The sequence below is a fragment of the Delphinus delphis genome, chromosome 2 (genome assembly GCF_949987515.2).
Source record: "Delphinus delphis chromosome 2, mDelDel1.2, whole genome shotgun sequence".
NCBI classification, from domain to species: Eukaryota; Metazoa; Chordata; class Mammalia; order Artiodactyla; family Delphinidae; genus Delphinus; species Delphinus delphis.
The window spans coordinates 161,665,020-161,683,722 of NC_082684.1; the positions used below are offsets into that span (position 1 = coordinate 161,665,020).

The 18,703-nt window shown below is 43.7% G+C and overlaps 1 protein-coding gene across 7 annotated transcripts in view; it reads left to right on the forward strand.

The window, feature by feature from the left end:
- Nucleotides 1-18,094, forward strand: part of NRP1 (neuropilin 1) — a 138,509-nt gene extending 120,415 nt beyond the window's left edge. For 4 of the 7 annotated variants that reach the window (XM_060006152.1, XM_060006151.1, XM_060006153.1 and 1 more), the window contains 6 exons: nucleotides 226-285; nucleotides 6,417-6,554; nucleotides 10,108-10,382; nucleotides 10,872-10,968; nucleotides 13,087-13,137; nucleotides 15,261-18,094. In XM_060006152.1, coding sequence (XP_059862135.1) covers nucleotides 226-285; nucleotides 6,417-6,554; nucleotides 10,108-10,382; nucleotides 10,872-10,968; nucleotides 13,087-13,137; nucleotides 15,261-15,550 — 911 coding nt within the window. In that variant the 3' untranslated portion in view covers nucleotides 15,551-18,094. The remainder of the gene's footprint in view (nucleotides 1-225; nucleotides 286-6,416; nucleotides 6,555-10,107; nucleotides 10,383-10,871; nucleotides 10,969-13,086; nucleotides 13,138-15,260) is intronic. The other 3 variants (XM_060006155.1, XM_060006157.1, XM_060006154.1) reach the window with 2 other exon arrangements.
- The last annotated feature ends 609 nt before the right edge of the window (nucleotides 18,095-18,703 follow it).

Sequence of the window (18,703 nt, forward strand, 5' to 3'; positions counted from 1 at the left end):
TGGAAGGAAGTCTGGAACTCTCCATACTGCCTAGATGCTTTATGAATAAATGTATTGTGGTGAACAAAATTTAAGACATTTGCTATAGCGGGAATTAAAGGAAGAATTATCTGAGGGAACTGCTAGCCTCTAACAGATGTATGTAAGCATACAGCATTCTCTACTAAATATTACCTACAATGCTGCCTTTTTCTCATCTCATATGTTACTGTTTCTGTGTTTCAGGTGGTACCACTGTGCTGACCACAGAAAAGCCAACCGTGATAGACAGCACTATACAATCAGGTATCAAATACCAAAGAGAAAATGTGGTAGATTTCACATATGCCTGTTCTTTCCCACAAAATAGCACATCGCTACGGTTCTCAGTTTCCGTTTCCCTCAAAGTCCTAGCAGAGATGCCACCAGCATCTGGTCCCCAAGCATGAGCCATAAACACTGCTTTCCTTTCATCCACATGTATATGCAGCAGGGAGCAACATTTCCTTCCCCATCAGTCATTGCCAAATGGTGACAATCCCCGCTCTCAGCGGAAGGAACCGAGGAACATACTTTGTTTAAACGCAGCACATCTAGGACACGGACTGTGTTTGCAAACTCAGGAGAAGGAAGTCTCCCAGGCAGCAGCCTGACTATTTATTTTCATCGCCACTCAGCAAATCGGAGACAGGCGAAGTTTGTCAGTTTTGTCTGCCACAGAGTTGGCAGGTTTGCAGCCGCATTTCCAGTGGGTGCGCCGCGAGATGGGGTGCAGGAAACCAGGGCTAGCAGTGCGCCCGGAGAGGAGCGCCCTCGGGAAGGGCACCTCTGCATCCTTTTATTAATAGAGGCCCTGTGATGACTTTTAGAGCCTCTGGTTTGCTGTTGATCAGGGCCCAGCCACAGGGATAAGGTGGTCTCCCCCTCACTCTCTTTTGTATTCTGTTAGTATTTTTTGAAAATCTTCCCCACAGACACACACCAGGGGAAACTGTCCGTATAAGCAATCAGAAGTTTTACATACTTTAAAGTTAATCATTAGAGTGAGGTGAACAGGTCAGCTCACCAGCTTCTCCCATTTCCTCTGCTGAAGCCCGCAGCCTTGGCCTCCACGGTCACTTCTTAATGGGGCATGTGGTGTGCATCACTGTTTCCTCAACAGCAGACCCTCCGCAGCCAGCAGAAAACAGAAAGGACTGCTCTGATTAGCATGCTTCCTTAAAGGGTGCTGTCACTCTTGACCCAATTAACCAGCAAAACAAACTTCCCTTTAGCTGAACTTAACCCCAGGTTTCCCCATGGTGGGCTCAGGGTGACAGACTCCCTGCTACCACTCAGCTCAGACACCTCCAAATACCAAAGATGAAACTGAAGAATAGTGTTCAGCTAAATTCCAACAGCCAGCTGGGAGTCCCATCCATACCTTTTCAGGTTATAAAACGTAGCCTTGGGGGATTGGCTGGCTGCCCCTGCCTCCCGGATGGGGCTCTTGCTCTCTTCCCATCTTCCCTGATAGGAAATTCCTGGTTTCCCACTCAGCCCCATCAGGGCGGTTTTTATGGGGTAACTTCCTTGCGGGTTCTTTATGACCCTCTGTCACAGGGAAGAGGGGTAAGGTGAACAAGTGATGTTCTAATAATGTAACAAACATTTTAACTGTCTCTCTAGTTTTTCCTCTTACCAGAGAGTTAATTACAATCACTAGGGAGTTAACAGCTAGCTTGTTAGATCTCATCTCTTTTCCTGCCTGTCCAAAGAACTAGGGGTCATCAAAAAACCAAATATGAACAGCAGCCTTGGAGAAAATGGAAAGGTACATCAGATCCCCAAATGGGATGACTCTCCCTCAGTGCTGGAAGTCTTTGTTATCAGACTAGGAATGGCTCTGTGAACTTTTGATTTGTGCATGAACTCAAGGCCTTTGTCTTGATAGCTTCACAGAGGAGATCCAGAGCAGACAGTCATCTCATAGGGTCTCCTGTGGTCAGAGGGCAGAGGTACAAATCATGAACCAGTAAGACCCCTTGCTACCACCACCTGAACAAGTTCACGTCAAACTGTTACCGAGCTCAAGCTCATACTGCTAACCCCACGGCAGGTCAATAAATCGAGAGACGAAGTATTGGGACAAGGAATAGCAACTTTATTCAGAAAGCCAGCAGGCCGAGAAGATGGTGGACTAGTGTCCCAAAGAACCATCTTACCCGAGTTAGGATTCAAGCTTCTTTTAGACTAAAAGGGGAGGGGATGTGGCTAGTTGTTGTAAACTTCTTAGTGCTGGAATCCTTTGTTCTTGCAGCTGTTCGTGGACGTGTGGTCACAATGTTCCTATAAACCTCCAACAAGACAATTGTTATTTTATATTCTGCAACTTTTTGTTTCTATATGAATGGAAAAGTGTAATACCTTTAAAGGTCAGCCTTGAGAATGGGCTTTCCTGTGTATTTCAGGCTATAGGCAACATTCTTTTACAAAAGTGCAGAGCCAACAAGACTAAGCACCCGCAAGAGGCACAGGGTTAGAGCTAAAGGAATAGATCCAATATGCAGTCAGGTTTGTTCTTCTTTTTTTTTTATAATATGGTTGTGTTCTTTTTTTTTTTAATGTATTTATTTGTTTGTTTGTTTGTTTGTTTTTGGCTATGTTGGGTCTTCGTTGTTGCGCACAGGCTTTCTCTAGTTGCGGTGAGCGGGGGCTTCACTTCATTGCAGTGTGCAGGCTTCTCATTGCGGTGGCTTCTGTTGCAGAGCACAGGATCTAGGCACTCAGGCTTCAGTAGTTGTGCCACGTGGGCTCAGTAGTTGTGGCTCGCAGGCTCAGTAGTTGTGGCGCACAGGCTTAGTTGCTCCATGGCATGTGAGATCTTCCCAGACCAGGGCTCGAACCCATGTCCCCTGCATTGGCAGGCAGATTCTTAACCACTGCGCCACCAGGGAAGTCCCCAAGGTTTGTTCTTTTCTGTTACAGGACCACAGGGCTTATTGATGGGGTTGTCTGTTCTACAGTCAGCCCAGAGTCCTTTACAACTTGCCTTGGTTTCCTGTTTTTCCATTGTCTGAGTCATGAATCTGGCTCTCTAGATCTTCGTTTATGGATAGTGAACTGTCTGAGCTTCTTTGAGGAGTTCCGTTCATTGTCACCTCCTGGCTAAGCCAATGCTCAGAGATCAGGTCTAACTGTGGTGTTCACCCCATGGTCAGATGAACCGACTGATACCTGGATCCCCACTGTCCTGCAGGCACCTTGACAAGCAGCAGCAAGTCAGACCCTAAACTTGCATCATCATCTGATTTTGCTGAAGCCACTAGAGATTCAAGCAGAGTCTGAAGTCTTCATGTTGAGGATTCTTCTCAATATAATACATTCACTGGGCATATAATATTCATATGCTGTCTGGGTTGTAATCGGATGCATAAAAGCCTGTTTAAATGCTCTGCCAGGAACTGATGAGAAACCCTGCATTTTAAATCCAGCTCCCCCTGGTGAAGCCTCTTACCCTCCAGGGATCCCCAAACATCCACTAGAGCAGTTCAGAGTATGTTCATGACCCATGGTTGCGTTGACCCAGGCACCTCCACTTATTTCCACTGCAAGACCAGCCTATGAGTAAGCAAGCTTGCATACCCAATAGAAGTTCTGAAGACCAGATTTAAAAATTAAATCCTTGTACGTATATGGTGCTAACGAGGATCTAACTCTGGGCAAACTGGGTTCACCAGGCGCAGCTGGTGCTGGCTCACAGGGGCTATAAATTTAAGTGCAGAATATTGTTTCCTGCTATTTTGAAGCGTCAAGGAGGGATTTAGCCAGATTATTCCCAATGAATTTAATGAGAATTGTGCAGCCACAGGGCCTGGGTAATATTTTGAAGATTGAAAGGTCACACGTACTTAGTCCTGTATACACATTTCATTCGTCCATTTGCTTTTTTTCTCTTTCTTTCTCTGCCCTTTTCTCCTCTGCTCCTGTCCTTCTCTCTTCCTCTTTCTTTCTCTCTTTTTTTTTTTTTTCCTTTCTGGAAATGTTTTTGTGTGTTGTGTGTGTTTAATAGCCTTTCTAGCCAGGCTTGAATCTTCAACATTGAACTATTCTGACTCCATACCCATCCCCCACAAAAGGTACTGATTAAAAAAAAAAACATTTATTTTAATTTAACAAGATTGCCGTAAATTATATGATCGGGACAAGCAGATAAAAGAGTAGTTAGAGCAGATAGCCATGTTAAATTCGTAGATTGGGAAGAACAGTGGAAGATAAAGGCTGACTTCCATTCACTGGAGCAGAAGTGCCTGAATTACTCCTTCAGGCAAAGCCATCCTCTGTCCTGGCCATGACAAAAATGCCCGAGTTCTTCTTATATTTTATGACATCACCAGAATAGTAATAGCCAAGTTACGGATAGTATGGTTTTCTGTAAATTATACAATAAATTTAATGTATTTACAAGGCAAATATAACCAGAAATGTGTATGCTGTCATGGCTTACTGCCCTTCTCTTTGTGCGTGTCTTATAAATAACATTTAAGTAGAGACCCCCAGAACCACACACATATTAACATTTTCCCATATTAACATTTTCTAACACGAGATTACACAACAGTACCTTTCGGGGCTGTGGGCGTTGACATCCAAGGTTGTTCAACCATTCTGTCACTGTTCAGCTGACCACTACTTCTGCAAAATTCAATCTTGCTGTACAGAAGCAGGGCAGATTTTGGAGAGCGTTTCTCATGCTTTAAGAAGCCCTATTTCATGGTTATGATGGACTAGGCATGAAATCTGTCTCTCCAATGACACTACCGCTGTGAAATACAGCCCTTTGCCCGAACTGAAAGCGCTCACGTTATACACATCACGTGACTTACTAGGTTTACTTTCCCAGCTGTCCCTGTGAATCCTTTGGCAGGTCACACTGTCTTCGGATGGGAGAATCCATCCTGCTCAGTTTTGACAATGCGTGTGGTGCCTTCCTTCCAAATTTCACATTAGCATTTGAAAAGAGTTCCTTGGAAACTGAAAATGCAAAGTAACTCATTCTTATCTATTCAATAAACCGTTCCATTACAGTCCCTCCTGCCATTGTTGAAGTGGGGGAGGGGCAAGGGAGCCCAGTCTCGGAGAAGAAAGCAAGATATTTGTGTTAAATGCTTAGACCAAGTTAAAGAAAAGATCCAAATGAGATAGGCTCTCGGCCTGACCCTAACACAGCATATAATACCATACTTCCCTTATTGTACAGAGAAGTTGTTTTGAGGCTTTATTTTTTAGATCAGTTGGCTAGCTGCCCTAGGCACCTTCCTCCTCGTCTCAATGCTGCCATCTTGTGGACACCTGAACTCAGTGAGAAGCAATAACCCTCATTAGAGAAACCAGCCCCTATTGTGTGCTTAATTTTATTGTGTATTCGGGGGATGAGTGGACTGGCAGAAGCCAAGAGAATTTTATCTTTAGGATTATTTTTTATTGTTAGCTCAAGTTTACCCCCCCCCAAAATTCCAAGCATCAAAGACTTCATTTTCCCCATTCTTAAAAAGTTAACCAATTTCCCAAAAAAAAGGATTGAGTAAAAAAATAAGTCTGTGGAGGTTTAAAAAACCCCATAGCCAAAGAGCACCTTGTAGAACACACGCATCATTCCTGAGAATCCCTTCATACTTTCCTTTTAGATTCCAAAGGAAGTATTTTGAACGTTACAAAATATACAAGTGGGTACCTATTCCAGTATGCTTTGTCTTTACGTGACTTTACATTGAGGTTTTAAGGGGGGCAAACAATTTATAGGCAAATCTGAAAATTCACTAAAACAGCAGAGGCTTCCAGTTAAAATTACCTGACCTGATATAAAGCACAGAAGTAAAAAATAATCTTATGCAGTGCTTCAGAGATCTGCTGGTAAAAACCTGAAGCATGAGCTGGTGTGGTGAGAATACAAATAACCTCCAGGGTGAGATATTCAGCCAAGTCACGTTGCTAGACTTTTGAGGTTCATGGGTCAATCTCTAATTAAGATTCTTTTCATTGGTGGATATCAATTTATATGACTCATCCTCAAGAGCAGAGTATCTTTCATATTAAGTGTTGCGGAAATAGGGAGAATGCTAACATAATATACATGTAATATACATGCTTTGGAAAGTAACCTTCCTGGAAATTTTATGTAGCAATTTGACAGGCAGTCCATAATCTTTTTGAGCTGGATTAAAAAAAAAATTTTTTTAAATGTTACTAAATATGATGTTGTAAGCATTTGGACTTCTCCATGCATCTTTTGAGTTTCGTGGTAATCCTGGATTTTGTGGCTTTCCTGGAATTTTCGAACAGACATGAAGTTATGTAAATCATGCTTTCCATGAACGAATTAAGGACCTCTCTGACCTAAATGATTAAATGTGTCTTTCTCTGCTTGTCTCTGTTTTTTTCCTTTCCACCCACTGAAGAGTTTCCAACATATGGTTTTAACTGTGAGTTTGGCTGGGGTTCTCATAAGACGTTCTGTCACTGGGAGCATGACAATCACGTGCAGCTCAGATGGAGCGTGTTGACCAGCAAGACGGGACCGATTCAGGATCACACAGGTAACGGAGGGTTCACTGTGGCCTCATTTCTTTGAATTAGAGAAAGTGTTACTGCGGAGGGTTGTTGGGTCTCTGAGTTTAGGGAGTTTAGAAAATACTACAGAGCATTCACTTTTGCTTTTCTTTTCTGGAATTAACATCATGTCCTTCCCTAGTAGAGATTCCCTTAGGCCACTTTGTAGAGAATACTGATTAAATGTGGCAACTCATTGACCCCTCTGAAAAAATAGCAAACTTGGCAAACCAGTGTGTGTGAATTAATACCTGTTTTCTACTTTTTCTGAACATATTTCATGGGAAATTTCAAATGTATTCAAAAGTAGAAAAGAAATAGCAAAATGAACCCTCTCTGTACATAACCCAACTTCAACCACCATCAAATCCTACGAGTCTTATTTTATCTCTAGCATCCTGACTCTGGATGGGTTGGAAGCAAGTCCAAACACCACCATAGATGGTGTCATCTCAGTTATTTCGCAGCTGCAGAAACCATAAGTGAGTTTAACGCTTACTCTCTTGACCCATGAAGTGGAAATGGATTGGGGTAAGGGTAGAAATCTTGTTCTTTTGAGGAAGATTGTAAATGTAGCCCATTCCCTCCGAGCAGATAGAAACCTCGCCACACGTCAACCCACCTCACCTCCTGTCTTACTTTCCTTCTAAGATTAATTAGGGTTGGGGTACATAGGGAGCCGTCAGCCACTTTCCTCCTAGTCATTTTATCACCCAACTTGAAATATGGAATAAAGAACCATCAGTGTCCTGCAGGAAAATGCACATGCATACCCTCACACACACACACACACACACACACACACACACACACACACACACACACACACACACACACACACACACACACAAACACCCAACCCACAAACTTCTGCCCTAATCAGTGATACCGACAGGACTGCTTCCTCAAGTCATGTTTCCCAAAAGAGACCCCAGAGGGGCATTTGCTGATGCTGAGAAATCTCATTAAGCCGAGTCTCCCCATGCCTGTGCTTGGGGTGAGTGGGCCAGTGGGCCGATGGACAGGCACAGGGTACTTCATGCCTTTCCCACTTTGTTGTTCACTTTTTCCCCTGTGAATACAACCATTAAGTAGGTTGAATAGGCCTCTTTCCATCACAGCTACTTCCTTTCCTAATAAGAATGACAAGGAAATTGGATAAAATTGGACTCCTTCAATTCTGAGACACTTTCAATTGAATCTTAAGACAAGCAGTTTTAGAAAACTTAAAATACTTTGACTGTAAATGGCACTGTACATAGAAATGGCATCAAATTAACCAAATGCAATTAGCTGAAATGAAGGCAGTAATGGTGGAAAAATTGATGCAAAGTGAAGCAAAATGGCTCAGTAGGATCTGACATTCAAAGGAGGTTAAAAGCTATGTTAGCCAGAGAGAAAAGCTAAAAGGCTTGCAGAAGCACAGTGCTAATTGAGAAAACGGAGAGAGAGTTCCCGACCCAGAGCTGTGATAAAATCCCTGAAAGGAGAAACATCAGCACTTTATGTGTTGGAGTGTCAGAAAAGGCGGGCTTGTCTTAGATTAGCGGCTGAGAAGTGCGACTCCTTCAGAAGGATTGGTCTCTTTTGTCCTCCCAGACGCCCCATTTACTTGGCAGTGGTGCCAGGTCTGCCCAAACCAGGAGGAACCCCCGCAGCACTAGACACACAATCACTTGCCAAGAGAGATGGGTGAGCCCGACATCTGAAAGGCAGGAACTTGTTAACATGAAAAAGTCTGAATGCAAAGAGCCCCCCACACAGGACACACGCACACAGCCTGCCACAGATCACGTGCGGCGCTTTGCAAATCTAACGTGGAGATTTCAGAAAATGAACACTAGGTACAATAGCCTGCGGCCCAATTTTGGATTTATCAAAGGAATCCCACATGCTTTTCTGCGTTTGACCTCTAACAATGAAGGTACGTTCCTCCTTTCAGAGGATTCCCGAAACCCGCATCTTCCTCTGCTTCATTGCACATATGCTATCGAGCCGCCCACATACGTGGCAGATGCAGTGAGGGGCACTGGAGATCCAGGTGTAAGGGAGGGAACCCAACCCTGGAGGTGCTCACAGTCTGGTTCTGGGTGGGAAACGGCTCCAGCGCAGTGGGATGAGGGTGTCCAATGGCCGGGGGAGCAACAGTGGCAGAAGACAGCACAGGAGGGGGCAGAGAAGCGGCCTGACTCGGGGACCATCTAAGCTAAGCCTCCTCAACGTCATTCTTCTCCATAAGATCGGGAACGGGGGGCAGCAGCAAGATGGGGGCGTGTCTTACCAGCCCGTCTTGGTGGGCTGAGTGAAGGGGCACCGTAGACAGGTGAGCTCACAGACAGGCGAGCATCATTTGATAAATCAGTGGGAGGAAACAGACCCCAGGGGTGACTTGAGTCTGCGTGGTCCAGAGCATCCCACGTGACTGCCGGGGCCGTGGTTTTTATTTCCGCCCTCCTTTCATTTTCCCCGCCCACCGGTTGTATTAAGCGTGCTTGAGAGCCATCTCAGACAAGCAGCCAGGTGAGGGAGGAAAGCAACTGAGGACACATCCACTTCACCTGGACGCTGCTGACTCAGGATGCGCCCACGTACACGCAGGGAAAGAGTATCTCCCAAGCACACCAGCCTCGGGGGCAGCACACCGGACATCCCGCTGCCCGCCGAGGCTCAGCATCAGATGCGTATTTTCAGCAGGTGCGGCGTTATAGTAGCATTGCTATTTGCAGAGCAAACAGTGAAACACGAGTTGTGTGTTTAGACCAGGTGGTGGCAGAAGGCAGTGCTCCCACGGGGGGTCATTGACAGCAGAGCCAGGAGTTAGTCCTCCAAGCTCGGCAAGCACCTCCGTTGCCAAAATGGCAGGTTCTAATAAGCCTCAGAAATGCAGCCTCACCTCTCCTGGAACCAGAAGCCTACATCAAACAGAAGCGGGGCTCACAGCTGAGTTTCAGGCTCTCAGGTGTATTTAAGGAATTTATAAGCCATTAAAACGAACTAGGGGAAAAGCATCGAAGTTTGGCGGAAAAAAAAAAAGATTGCCAGATTATTTGGACAAACTGCAGCTTCCTTATCAAGCAGTTACAGTGACCAAAGCACCATCAACCAGAAGCCTACCTGTTCCAATGGTAAATAGATAAGAATACATCTAAATGTTTCCATCTAGTGTCTGTGTTCACGTGCGTGCTGCTGAAGCAATCCTAAAGTTGCATGAAAATAGGTCTTCCTGTACATCCGATCTGCTTGCAATGGTGCAGAGACCAACACAAGTCATAGCCCGTGTCTGTGTGACAGTGCGTTCCAGATACGTGGTATCAGACGAGCGCTGTTTACAGCCTCTGTCACAAACGTGCTTTCACAGAAGCTGAGAGCAGAGCCTCCAGTGTCAATGAGGTTTCCATCTATTGCCCACTTTCCCTTCCCCTGCGCAATTGGGTTCTGGTGCTCAGCCCAGGAGAGAAGGTTTGAGTAGCAGAACTTAACAGAAAAGAGACAAAGGTTCATCCATTTGGCCACTCCGTTTAACACAGCTTTTTGTCACAGCAGGAGATGGCAACTTCATCTACTCCCAAGCTGATGAAAACCAGAAAGGCAAAGTGGCTCGCCTGGTGAGCCCTGTGGTTTATTCCCAGAACTCTGCCCACTGCATGACCTTCTGGTATCACATGTCTGGTTCACACGTGGGCACGCTGAGGGTCAAACTGCGCTACCAGAAGCCAGAGGAATATGACCAGTTGGTCTGGATGGCCATCGGACACCAAGGGGACCACTGGAAAGAGGGGCGTGTCCTGCTGCACAAATCTGTGAAACTTTACCAGGTGGGCCCTTCTCTAGGATGGGGCGGATAGCTGTTTTGGGGTCTCTGGGGTAATATTTGAAAGTTATGCAAATGAGATGCAGAAAAAATTCCAAATTTTATTTCAAGTGTTTCGTGAACCTGAGATACTGCTGCAATGATGATAATCTCAGTAGCATATTTCACAGTCCCCTAGATTACAGACGTAGGACCGACTGCTGAGAAAGAAGGGAAAATGCTACTCAATAATTATTTGGGGCTGTCACAATGAACATTCCTTTAATTTGCTGCTTTTTTCCAGTTTTAAATTCTGTATCATACAAAGATACAGTGAGGAGAAGTTTTATGCCATCCCCAAGCAGGTAATATGGATTGAAGAGCAAATCGTGGGATCATTCGAAACCTCACGAATTTCATTTACGTTCCGTGACTTGAGCTGAACAAGCATTTGTAAGCACTGTTATCTGGGACCCAACATTTAAATACTGTGAAAACGATCTCATTTTCTTAGGTGATTTTTGAGGGTGAAATCGGAAAAGGCAACCTTGGCGGGATTGCAGTGGATGACATTAGTATCAATAACCACATCCCTCAAGAGGACTGCACAAGTGAGTATGGGTTGCTGTAGAAACCAAAGCAGTGCTTGCTCAGGGCACGTGTCTTTCCACTGAATGGTCTTTGTCGTGCTCATTTGGACCTCGAATTTTAATGTGGGCTATAAGCACATCCTATAGAACGCATGGTCTGGTGCAACAGGGCATAAGGCCAGGTCAGTCTACCTTTAGCTACCCCATTATCTAACCTGGTTCCCTTAGAATGTCTGGTTGGTACCCACAAAACTACACAAATAATATGCAATCCAAAGATCATAGCAAAGAAGAAACTCACAGTTTCCAGGCTGTGTACGCCATGCCTAAACATTGTGATGAGAAGCGGAAAACTCAGACAGCTGGATAATTCCAAATATCTGAGTGTGTCCACAAGCAGCAGGCCTTTGAAATTTTTTATCGCAGTGGATTTAATGAAGATTACAATGTGAATGAATCATGGACACCATCATTCTTCGCTTTATTACAAATAAGTAGATGTTTCTGACTCTAAAAACAGTTGAGTTGACTCAAAAGAATAAAGGAAATTTAGAGACTTTGCCTAGTATTTCAGAGTTTATGGATTTCATCGGTCTGGTGTATATGAGTAAGAGTCTGACGTAGGAAACCAATTCATTCTCCCAGTTCTTGATATATAATTATAAATAGCACCACTAATGGCAATGTAATAGCACAGTAATTAGTCTTAAGCTCCATTTGCTACACTTAAACTTTTGTTATATATCATTATATAATAGGATGCTAATTATAACAAAATGGAATAATCCTATTGGGCAAATTTAAGACAAAGGAGGCCTGTTGGCTATAATGGGTTTTTGGTCATTTCGGCAATTTACAAAGCTTTTATTATATAATGTATTGGATATACGTAATCCCTAAAGTGGCAATAATTTGATAGGGTTGATTGAAGAAATTGGGGGAAAAAGAGGACAGTCTTACCCAAAGACTGCTTCCTGCCACAGTACTTTGCAGATCTTCACAGAAGATAAGGCTTAATATTTAAGTTGCACTACTTCACAAATTCCCCACATCCAGATCTACACAGTTGTTAAAATGTATGTTTCATGCAGTTACCCAGGGCACGTACTGCTTGCTTTCCTGTTCCAAGATGAGAAGGTTGATGGTGATGTTTTTGGAATGGGAGAGCAAGCTCTACCAGCTGAAACCAAGAAATACATTCAATCTGGTTCAGCAGGTTTTCACTGACGACCTTCTATGTGCAAAGCAGCATCCCAGTGCTACAGTGAATGTATAGAAGCTAAGACAAGTCCGTGAGCCTTTCTGTGTTCATGTGACTCATCTGCTTAGCTGTGCTTACTGCTGGGCATTATACTCACAGCTAAAGTCACAGCTAAAGCACCATTAAAACTTGGTGTTGCTGTAACAATGAAAAGGCGTCTAAGATAATTCTACAATTATTCGACAAATATATTTCCTTGAATATTTAGCCATGGATGCTGGGAGATTATCAGCTCTTTGTTAATTATTCATGCATTAATAAATATTTATTGAGTCACCGCGTATGTTCTGAACACTGTTCTAAATGCTGGGGACATAGAAGTGAACCAGGTCCCTGTGTTCTACTCAGAACCATAAGGGATACCAGAACTCCACTCCCTCCAGATGCTTTCTTTTTTTGGTAAGACACAGGACACAATCTCTGGCCTTAATGAGCTGACATACCATATGAGAAACTGACTAACACTTACGAAGCAGTTATCTACAAAAGCACAGGATGGTAGCCATATGTGCAACTCCACTTCTGTTTTCTATCTTCACCAGATTTCCCCACACTCCAAATGCCAAACCCATTTCCCTCCTCCCTGCTCTTCTCCTAAGACAACACACTCTGCTCCAGCAGTGCTTCCTGGATTTAGACCTGACACCAATTCCCTAGTCATTTAACACTGCCTCTCTATAGCTCTCCAGTTACTTGGTGGGGTCAGATTGTACTAAAAACTCCAAAGGAAACCCAGCAGAGCCATTAGTGGGGTGTGTGTGTGTGTGCGTGTGTGTGTGTGCGCGTGTGTGCGTGCGTGTGTGTGTGTGTAAAGGTTTATGTGTACTGTATTTGGTTGGCAGTTCAAATATCTCTTTCAATTTTGTTTGACTTGTCAGAACCAGCAGACCTGGATAAAAAGAACCCAGAAAGTAAAATCGACGAAACAGGTAAATTTGTCTTGCTGACCGATTTTTAAAATATTTTACTGTGGCTTTCAGTATATTTATGAAGAAGCTTTCTGGAACTTTGGTGCACTGGTGTATCAAAGCAGCTCACATGAAATAAACACCCGCGTCCGTGGTACTGTGCCTGGGCTGTCGTCAGAGTGCCCTCTCCTACCTGCTCTGCAGACTTGGGAGCCTCAGGCCGTAAGAGGCGCAGCCTGTGTAGGGGGGTGAGCCCTGGGGACGTGTGCTACCCTGGCCATTCCCTGCCTGAGCTGCAAGAGGGGACCCAGAGGGCAATGATGTGAAACACTCTCATTTTGTAACTATGGGCACAGGAAACTAGTGAAGATTGTTTCTTACCCAAAGACCTGCAATAATTTTCATATAATAATTTGAAACCAGCCCAAATTCTTGTTCCTGGTTTATATCCAGCTATAATCTTTAGAGACCGGGAGCCCAATTTCTGTGATAATCTGTTTTGTTTGGGCCATCTGTTCCCAGCCTCCTCTCCTGAAACCCTCGTTTTGCGATAATGATCACAGTATTGATGACAATGATGCTGACGATGCTGATGGGGGTTTATTGAGTAGCTAGTATGTTCCAATCGCTTTACATAAGTTATCTTATTTAATCCTCACAGCCGCTCTCTGAGTGTATTTATCCCCATTTTACAGATGAGGAGATTGAAGCTCAGAGCAGTGGCTTGGCCTTAAGTAACACAGCAAATTACATGGTAGCCTCGGACTTCAGACTGATTAACTCAAAAATGCGTGTTTTCGTTGAACACTGTTTTGTGATCCAACGCAAGACATGTGGTCGGAGTTAGGCCTTGCCTGATATTATTTTATTCCCAGAAGTCTCTGCGCCTCCTGCCAGCAGTGGTGGTGTTGGACACTTGCCCCAGCGTCACTCACAGCTGCTGCCGGCAGTTCTGTGCCCTACCCATCAACAGCAGCACCTGTTGCCATTAGAAATGTGGACCTACTATAGCCAGACTTGGACTTGATGGAGACAAATAAAGATGGCCCCACGTCTGCGGTTGGTCATATTAACACGTGACTCGTTTAGCTTAGTTATGTAGTCCACGCTGGGTTGTAAACTTTATTAGAGGTTGTTTCAAAACAATGTTGCATCAAGGGAGAGAATATTAATATGTCCCCATGGCTTGTTTCCCCCTATTTAGGGACTTGCGTCTCATATTTTTAGTTTTCTTTGATTGGAATCCTTGTTGATCAGAACACCATTAAGTAAACACCAGGCCTGTTGCACATTACATTTTAGTCTCATTTCTAGTCCCAGGTAATGAGACTCAAAGCTCCCATGTTAGTAATGTCTCGTGTTCCACTCTAAAGAAAACATTTCCCCAGTGCCTGAGTGCAGAGCTGTGTGACCGTCTGCAGCGAAACCACCAGGGCAGCACAGATGCTGATTATTCAATGTGTTCTGTTCAGCACAGCACTGACCCAGCTTCTAGACTGGAGCCATAAGCCACCTGAAATGTCAGCAGCGGGCATGCCCTCCTTCTTTCTGAAAGCCCTCTCCTTCCTGAGTGAAACCACCATTGACTCAAGGAGGAAACGTGAAGCTCTGATATGTGGTAGCACTACCACACAGAAGGACAGCTTGGGCGGGTTCCTCGTGCCGGGTTTTGGGATCAGGCAAAGGTGCCGGGAATGGTTAAATCCCCCTCTAGACAAGTGTGTGACGAAGTATTTTGCAAAGTTTACAGACCTCTTATCTGGCCAAGGACGATAAATACAGATTACAATCTCACAGATGGCGGGCTGCATGAAATCGGAATTAGATTAGAACCGAACCCTCATCGTTTACCCAGAGTCAGTGGTTTCCATGCGCTAAGCTTCCTGTCAGAATCACAGCACCAACACCCAATACCCTTCCCTCCCACCTTCAATTCCCAGCGATGAGTCAAACCTAAACGTTGGTGTTTCTTGGCGATGGGGAAGCCAAACCCCCGCTGCAGAAATCCCCCGCAGGCTCCTGGGGAGGACAGCCCAGTCCGGATGTGTGCTTCACTCCTTTCTCTTTCCTTCTTCTCCATTTCTCTGTCTGCTGTCATCTGGTACGTTGGCGGCTCATGGAGCCAATTTCGTTTTTCTCCCCAGGGAGCACCCCAGGATACCAAGGCACGGGAGACGGTGATGAGAACATCTCCAGGAAGCCGGGCAACGTGTTGAAGACCCTGGACCCTATCCTCATCACCATCATCGCCATGAGCGCCCTGGGCGTCCTCCTGGGCGCCGTCTGCGGGGTCGTGCTGTACTGTGCCTGCTGGCACAACGGGATGTCGGAAAGAAACTTATCTGCCCTGGAGAACTATAACTTCGAACTTGTGGATGGCGTGAAGTTGAAAAAAGACAAACTGAATCCACAGAGTACTTACTCGGAGGCATGAAGGCAGACAGAGGTGACCAGGTGAGCAGGAGAGTGGAGCGGAGGACAGAGCTTGAGCTGGGGACCGGCTGATCTTTCACTGTTCAGGCTGGGAAGTGCGTTAATGATGCCAAGCCAGGTTTTCTCAGGAGCTTCGATGAGTTCGGCCGACAGACATGAACGACTTAGCTGTGTTAACAATCGAAATGCTGTACAGTCAGCTTCCTTCTGTTGGTTTCTTTTGAATAATCAAATGCTGGTGTTGAGACCAAGTATGATTGACTTAATAATTCATTTGGACTCCCCTTTCCCTTCTCTCTCTCCCTCTTCTGGATCCTCTTCGGAAACTGCAAAATCCAAGATGCTGGTACCAGGTGTATTCAGTGGGGCCCTTTCGACGGACATGCTACCTGCAGCCCAGTGCCCAGAATATATTCGCGTAACCACATTTCAGTGGACTCCTGAAGCTGGCCTTGTGTATCATCGCCCGCGTTGTGCATAGGCAAAGAAGGAGTAGGATGCTTTCTGTTAAAGTACCGTAGCCTCAGTACCAGTCTAGCGTGTCAGCTCTGTTTACGAAGCAATACCGTCAGATTTCCTCGATGTTTTCCAGTGTTGTACTCAACCTTGTGCTGTGAACTCCATACAGAAAACTGTGCGATCACCAGACACTGCTGGCAACTGGGTGTGATGCCGACAACCACAACGAAGAATCCTTGGCACTGGCTGGTCTACGTCCTCTCAAGTGCCTTTTTGTTTGTACTGGTTCTCATTGTGTTACATTAACCCGCCCTGTTTCTCGCTGGTGAAAGCCCTCCTCTTGAATCAAACCCTGGTGGCCCACTGACTAAGAAGAAAGTATATTTTAGTGTGAGATGTCAGCCTCCGGGTAGGCAAGGGCTCTGAAGATTTGGCAACGTGGCTTAATTGTTCTGCTTTTTCCGTAGTTCAATTTCATGTCTCTTGACCCTTTTGTATAAAGCTGCAATATTCTCTCTTACTGTTCTTTCATATGGAATGTATTTTCAAATGTAAACTCTTTCTCTCCTATCTCTCTGTCTTTTTCCTCTCTTAGGATTTAAGCATTTGCCATTATCCAGAAAAGAAACTTGCAGCTTTAACCTGCTGGTAATGGCGAACACTTTTACTAGACTTTATGTTGGAAAGTAAATAAATAAGGGAAATTCCTAACTTTGCCCTCCAAAGTCTAACTTTGGTTTCCTTGTTAACTGGTTAAAGTGACAGTATCTCTTTTCCTAAGCCATTTGTCTGTCTATTCCAATCGAAATGATCTTCAATAGAAATGTTTGCATTTAATAAAAATAGCGATAAGTTGAGAGAAGAAATAATACTAATTGGCTTTCAAGTGAGACCCAAAGGAATAGAGTTCTCCCCATATCCAAAAACAGGAGATTTTTACATCCAAATACACAAAAATGACCCGTGAGAGCCTTCTTGTTTTGGTATTGAGTCAGATAAGGGAAGTGGAAGAAAGAACAGTTAATTTAAGAAAGCGACAATAAATCATGGTGCCTGGGGATGAAGTATTTTAAGATGACAGAGGGGAAGAAAATGAGTAAAGTCAAAACAAATGTTTTTAAAAATTCAGTCTGCAGCAACCCTGAAATAACAGAGACTTGAATGAATGCTTCTAGAAACTTCCAGTGCCTCACAAACAAAAAGCCTGCCTTGGGGCTGTTAAGACCTAAGCCTCCAATGGCACAGAGAAGTAAATATCCTATCAGGCAGCATTGAATTAACCCAAAGAAGCTTTGGTTGTTTTCCGTGTATTTGTGCCATGCCGTGTTGTAGGTAAGAACTTCCTCCCTTCCGGCACTGCTGTAGGTCTCACTCGAATATATTTGTGGGAGTCACATTGCATCATGGAGGGGAAAGTCCATTCATCCTGGTCTAATTGAATTGAGAATGCCTTTCGTTTCCAGGAAAGTATTGATCACTATGAAAGAAGAATAGATTCTTATCCCCAGAGGCATCCATTCAGCCGTTATAATCGTACCAGGATGAAAGCACTAAGACTTGATTTACCTTTAAGGCAACAGACTTACAGTTGTCTTCAGCCAAGGAAAAATGATACTGCAACTTTAAATTTGAAAGTATCTTGCACTGATAAATATATTTAAAAATTATATGTTTATAAAGTTATTAATTTGTAAAGGCAGTGTTACAAAATGTTCAGTTTATATTGTTTTAGATTGTTTCGTAATTTTAAAAGGTGTAAAATAACATATTTTTTTCTTTATTGAGATCTATAAAACTTTCTGTAGTAAAATGTTTTCATTTTACTGGTATATTATTGCTTCATGTTTTGTACCATCATAAAATTTTGTGCAAATTTTTTTTACAGAAATTTTTATTTTCTATGACAATATGACACTTGTAAATTGTTGATTCAAAATGAACAGCGAAGCCTTAACTTTAAATGACATTTGTATTCTCAGATACTGAGTTGCATAAAAAACCACACAGAACTGAACTGTAACTTAAATTCCAAACTATGACTACTACATTCCAAAGAAACAGTTGAATTAAACATTTTCCTAAAATATCCCAAACCTGATGGCTTTTATTATATTAGCTTTGTTATTGTTAAAGAAATTGGTATTATTCCAGCATCAAATAACTTTCAAGATTTTTTAAAGTTCTCTTTTAAAAATAATATCCTAATAAGGAGAGAAGATTAAGAAGACATTTCCTGAAAGAATATCAACCCAAACTGGATACTTGTCAAGATAAGGCATAAAGAATTTGGCATTATAAATGGAAAATTTTCAACTCCAAATCTTGTGTCAAATGTTTCTATATTCCATTTAGTAAAGTTTTTTTTTTAAATGATATTCCCAAATATCTGTTGGTAAGTTTTGTTCTTGTAGTAAATAGATAATAAATCTGACAGTGTTTAGGCATGCAGCTATGCTAAATTTTGAGAAAGGGCAAAGTTGAGCTACTTGGTAATTCTTAGGAAAATTTCTTTTCCATCTGGGACTAAAATAATAGTAGTGGTAATAATAATAAACAAAGACAAGAGGGTAGGGTAGAGTAGAGTAAACCCTTAAGAAAGCTTGTTGTGGGCTTCCCTGGTGGCGCAGTGGTTGAGAGTCCACCTGCCGATGCAGGGGACACGGGTTCGTGCCCCGGTCCGGGAAGATCCCACATG